Source organism: Morone saxatilis, unplaced genomic scaffold (assembly GCF_004916995.1).
Source record: "Morone saxatilis isolate NCDOM2014 unplaced genomic scaffold, NCSU_SB_2.0 Contig8, whole genome shotgun sequence".
NCBI lineage: Eukaryota > Metazoa > Chordata > Actinopteri > Moronidae > Morone > Morone saxatilis.
Genome location: NW_023340257.1, coordinates 1,207,061 through 1,213,254, shown reverse-complemented (window position 1 = coordinate 1,213,254; position 6,194 = coordinate 1,207,061). Strand labels below are relative to the sequence as shown.

At 36.6% G+C, this 6,194-nt stretch overlaps 1 protein-coding gene across 1 annotated transcript in view; it reads right to left on the bottom strand.

Annotated features, from left to right (window-relative positions):
* sez6b (seizure related 6 homolog b) overlaps nt 1–6,194 on the bottom strand; it is a gene marked incomplete in the record, with an annotated part of 173,318 nt that overhangs the window by 11,949 nt on the left and 155,175 nt on the right. Inside the window, 1 exon segment of the mRNA XM_035680353.1 lies at nt 3,201–3,395. Within this exon segment, the coding sequence (XP_035536246.1) occupies nt 3,201–3,395 (195 nt within the window).

The window sequence follows — 6,194 nt, the reverse complement described above, 5'->3', positions numbered from 1 at the left end:
ACTTGCTCTATTTGAAAAGTGTCCTTGAGATAACTTCTGTTATGAATTGGCGCTATACAAATAAAATTGAATTGAATTGAATTGAATTGAATTATTGGTTTACAAAGGTGCAACTGGGCCCTAAATATCTTGGGAACCTGTGTTTCTTTGGGACCTCTGCAGTCTACTCACTGGTCAGATTGAACAGGTTTTAACTGTGATTTTACAGTCCATACATATTGTGTGCAGCTGATATTTAATAGTGCTAACCCTACACCCAAACTGTTTCTATTTTTGAAGTTTTGCTAAAGCAACATGTCTGTTAATTCCAGCTTGTTAGAGACGTTATTGTGCAGTTGACACTGAAAAAGGAACCAGTTCCTATTTAAATCTGCACACATTTTGATGCTGGGCTTCCAGTTCTTTGACCAATGACTGCTGATTTCTTATATACTTATTGAACTGTTGTTCAGAAGGATCTTTGTCTCTTTCTGGCCTTTCAGTTGTCAGTCTGGTTGAACCACTGTACAGCGTTTTGTTCTCTATGTACAAAATATTACTTTTTTTTGCAAACCCTTCACACAAAACATCTATCTGTACAGAGGACTTTCTACAATCTAAAAGCATTAAAGACTATTCACAAATTTAAGGTAGACCTCTCAGTTCAGCCATTTGACTGAACCAAATCAAGCTTTTGTGGCTACTGTGTACAGAGAATTTTTGAGGGGACTACAATGAATATAATTCCCAATAACTTTGACCTTCTGATAGAATGTCAGTGCACTAGCTTGCATACACAGTGTAATTTTGGAGATGTTGAAGAAGCGTATTCTTACTCTTAACTTTCTCTAACTTTTTCATACGGTAAACGTCAGATTCAGCAAACGCTCCTAGATTTCTGTGTAAATCACCTGCTCCATCAACATCCCGGAGCAAGCAAACGGATTGCGTTCTGAGCCGACAGAACAGAACGAGAGGAGGTGGACTCTGTGTTTATATTGATGATGGTTAGTGCTCAAACGCAGTCAAAGTGGAGGACTGTGCCTGAGAGAAAATTTAAAGTCCGAGAAAATTGGTGAACGCCACCAATTTTTTCAAGTAAATCAGTCTTTCAAGCCACTTAAGAACCAATGTTTGTACCAGTGCTTCTTGCATGAGTTGAGCATTTAACTGCTAAAGATACAAATATTTCTCTCAGGAGACCAAAAACCAGGGGCCAAGCATTCAGGGCTTAGCCATAATCTAGTAAGGTATGAGATTTTTCTTCCCTTTACAGCAACTGTTTTTCAAGCCACCTGAGATAATAGAATGTACATCATTTGGAGAAGAAAAATCATCCTGTAGAGCCTACATCCTATTTTATATCTAATTGTTATCCAATTGTCTTCATCATTCTGAAACCAGAACACAACAAATGTTGAGATGACTAATTTTCACTCCTGACACGTAAGAAGAGGCAAACATAGTTGAGGTTGCCTCCTCATGAAAAACTTCATAAGCTGGTTAGCTAGCAAGCTTGCTCACTGTGATGTGGCAACAGAATTAAACACGACACACAAAATTAACCCCTATGGCAATGTTAGGGTAGACCCATTGATGGTGCTATTTCCCCACTACCAGAACTTTTTCTCCAGTCCAGTCAAAGAGTTATTTTAACAACCTAAAAAATGTAGGGCTTTTGAGACAACATTCAGGGCAAGAGTCCCAGAAGAAAGGCTGATGATATGTCAGTGTTTACTGTTTACGCTTTTGCTGCCCCCAAGTGGCCACAAGAATCAGTTATGGCAGGTTTTAAAATCCACCAATTATGAGATCAAACATGTTTTGTCACTAATCCAAATGTCCTTTTTAGCACTAATGATAGGAGGGAAATGATCAGTAAATGTCACACATCCTGGTGGATAAGGACATAATTAATTGGCTCAGGGGGCAGCTTAGTCTAGATGCCTTCTGAACAGGCGTTTTCAAAGAAATCCTCCTTCACTCGGGGGCATCAGATAAATGCTGAAAATTTGTCATTTGGAACCTTTTTGATAAACAACCAAATAACTCCAAAAATGTATTGCAGTGATGGGATGCTTACTCAGTTAACAGAAAGTAAACTATTGATCAATTTGATATCATTATTGTCATTTTTCAAGCAAAAATAGAAAATATTTCCTGGTTCCATCTTTCAAATGTAAGGATTTACTGCCCACAGTTTTTTAAATATAGACATTCTTACTTTTTTTTGTATCAAATGGAATTACATTACATTTATATTGACAACAGTAAATGTTAATACTTTTTTTTAATATAAAAATGTAGGTAAGACTTTATTTTAAGGTACACATAATCACCATTAACTAATTGCTTATTAGCATGCATATCGTTTTGTAGCATATTGGCTCTTTATCAGCAATTATAAAGCACTTATTAATATTAATTAAGAGTTTTCCGCTTAATGACCGTAAGTAAGGAAGTTGTTGGACATGAATTATGATCTCTTATGCAACAAAACACAAAAATGTATATATTATATGTATAAATAAATAAAAATAAATAAATATAATAAGTTCCCTGTTCTAAAGTAATTATAAAGTGAACTGACAGTCAGTTACCTGTAAGGAGCTCATGGCCATCATCTTGTTTGATGATTTATAGATAACTTGGAATACTAGGTTAATGTCAAGGTCCCAGGCTCAAGAATAAGTTCTTTTTTGAACACGTGGTAGGCCTAGATACACTGTAAAACCAGATAAGATTATTTAATTCGGAAAATGTATTGAAACTGATTACTGATTATTGAAAATTTTAAGTTAAATTAAGTTTTTAAGTTAAAAAAACATTCTTGATCAAGACTACTGTAAAAACAAAATGCCTAGTAAGTATGAATTTATACAACATCATCAGTAACATCTGTACTGGTACTATATACCTTATTGTTCATATATGCACTGTATTTTCTGTATGAGTAAAAGATAACAAAAAGTAAAAAGGTCAAAAATTGTGTCAAGACGTTGAAATAATTGGCAATGTATGAATGATATGTACTGACACAATATTGTATAAAAACGGAAAAGGTTCATGGTTGGTTGGATCCATCTGAAATATTATCTCTTACATGTATCTTTGCGACTGCTAAAAGCAATGTAGACACTCTCTGGCACTAAGCTTGAATCCACCATCTTTCTCATCTCAAGTGGATAATGCAGTGGCGGTGGCAGTGCTTTTCCACTCACCTCTCTCACAGCTTGGTAGGTCGCCACTCCAGGTGAGGTCCCATTGGCACATGAGCAGCTCGGCGCCCACCACCTGATAACCCGGGTAACACTGGTAGGTCACCACGGTTCCCTGAACCAGCTCCGGGTGAGATGTACTCTTCCAGCCATTAGAGATCTCTGGAAGCTCGGGGCAGGTGTCATTACGAGCTACTTCTGCAGGCATAGCGGGGGAGGGGATCAGAGAGAGACAGTACGGGAGAGAGGAAGACAGGAAATTAGGAAATGGATGTAAGGTTTGAGTGATACGAGCTCTGAAAGGGTGATTATTCATAATTATAATAATAATAGACTTATTTCTATAGCAGATTTCATACAGACGGTTTAGCTCAGTGCTTTACAAAATAGCTAAAAGACAAGAGAATAAATAAAAGAAAGGCACATGAAGACAATACTGTACAATAAAACCACACAAATCAAATGAATAAGAAATAAAAGAGGCAGCAAATAGCAAGAATAGATATGTTAAGAACAGGAGAATATGTGAAAGTAAAAATAAGAAGTAAAATAAAGCATAAGAACAATAAAATATGTAACAGATAAGAATAAAACCAAGCAAAGTGACAGTTAAAGGCAATGTCGTGGAAATGTTGACAGCGCTTGCTTTTCTTGTAGCCTTTGGGAATTCCATTTTTTGGTACATACTGCAGTTAAAAAAGGCTGAGCTGCTGAGTTTCTTATTTGTCTGATAGTTTGTATTTAAAAAAACAGCAGCAGAGGATGTATGTGGCCACAAAGGATTATAAAATGACAATGCATTGGTAATGTAGGCCGGTCCCAAACCATTAGGAGCCTCGTAAACCAGTAACATGAACTTTAAAATCAATCCTAAAAGATACTGGGAGTCAGTTGTTTTTGTCTGTACTTGTGTTGTTTTTGTTTTCCTTGTTTGTGCCCCTGACTGAAAATCAAGTTTCCCATTTGGGATGATAAATATAACTGAACTGAACTGAGTGCAGGTTAGCTAAAACTGCACTGATATGTTCCTTCTCTATGAATGTGAATCCCTTTAGGATTCACATTGGCACATAAAAAAAAAAAATACAAATGTATTTGGCACATTCGTGACATATATGTTCAATGTTTAAATATCTTAGAAACCTTTCAAAACCAAATATATGTGTTGAAGGTTTTAATGTTAGAAACATTAGGCAAAGTTGGACACAAGTTGGATTGAATTAAACTGTTAGAATGAAGAATCCAATGACAGTGAATGACATCTGGCGGTCAATAAAAAAATTCAACCTCACATATCAGCAAACACATAAGAGGGTCACTACTCTAAAATAGCAGCCTGGTATCACCAAATGGTGTATGAATAAGTAAGTAAGTAAGTAAAACTTTATTTACAACAAGCCAAACTCTTGAGACATTTAGCACGTTGCCTTTTTGCTGTTTTGCGTGTGATGTCACACTGTTCATTCTGATTTACGTTGGGCAGGGACAGCGTGTCATTTTACAAAGGTCATAGAGAAGAAAATATCAGGTGACGTAGTATGAAGAGCTTTTAGTGAGATGGGAGCATTAACCTAGGAGACTTTTCTTTCTTTTACTTTCTTTAAAATCAAAGTTGACTTTTATTTTTAAGTTTTTATTGCTTTATTGTGTAACATATTTTACTTACATGACGTACATAACGTAACTTACACACATAACTTACACACGTAACTCAAGTGACGTGAGTAAAGTACTTTTAACCTGAATCATTAGGTTTTCCTAAACCTAGCTCAAGTAGCTCCATGATGAAGGTCACCTGACTTTGTCCTTTCCTGCACATCCACAATGTATAAAATGACATACATGCAAAATGTCGTTAAAAGTGGCATAGAGGTTTCAGCTTTTCTCTGTGTCTTCACAAAACCAGTGACTTTCCCTAAAAGGACCAGTGTGTGGGATTCAGGTGCATCAACCAGTGAAGTTGGAGAGCAGCAAACAGCCAGGCATTAAGGGCCCAATCTGTCTCCATTTGGTTTCTGTTTCTCCAAATCTTCAGTCCCTAAATTACTTGACACTAGTTGCTGCAGATTGCGAGCTGGTTGCAGAACAACCCAATTGGTTAACATGGTCACCAAAAGGAAGTGGTCAGATGAAAAGTTTGGATACAAGTAATAGACAGCCTCAGTAATGAATTCTGATTTTAAAAGTAGCAAAATAGATTACGGGCAATGCATACTTAAGTAAGAGTACAATTGAAGGCAAAATGAAAAAAAAAAAAAAATAGCATTGCATCTAGCACTGGCAACGTTTCTTTTAAACTAAATTAAACTAGAAATATACAATGTACACTGTTACAAATGCATTTATGTCCAAGGGCTCTTACAATTCAATTTCCTGCCATGTTTCAATTGGTGGTTTGTAGACATTTTGTGAATTTGGATACAAATTTCTGACTCCAAACCTCTAACTCAGTTGTGTTGTGTCACACCATTTTGGATTAACAACCAGAGATTGTGCCAGGGTTGTAAAATGACAAAACTTGTCTATAACAATCAGAACTTAACATTCTTATGCTAGCTTTTCCAATTTGTAAGTACCTGGACAGAGATTATAAAATAAAGACATATTTTTATTAGAGCTTGAAAATAAGGGATTCCTTGCTGAAACATTACTTTTCCAAAAACTGCAATGAGCTGTTTAGTGGGGTAACTCGAACCTGCCAGTCCTGTTGGCTCTGCTCTGCTCATTCCCAGGCACACGGCAGCAGGTTCAGGCCCTCTGCTTAGGAGTCTAATTTGGACAAACACACCAAAGTAATTGCACTTGGGCACTAGGAAAGCAACATTCTCTGACACCTTCCCACGTGGCTGTCTTGTGTTTACATTCCACCAATGAGATTCATGAAGGGACTGTAATAAAAGCTTTCCCTCCCTTTATTCCTCTTTGTCGATCATCTGTATTCTGTAGCCTTTCCTTCCCCTCTGAATTCATTAACTCTTATCAGATAGAGTGTGCCGG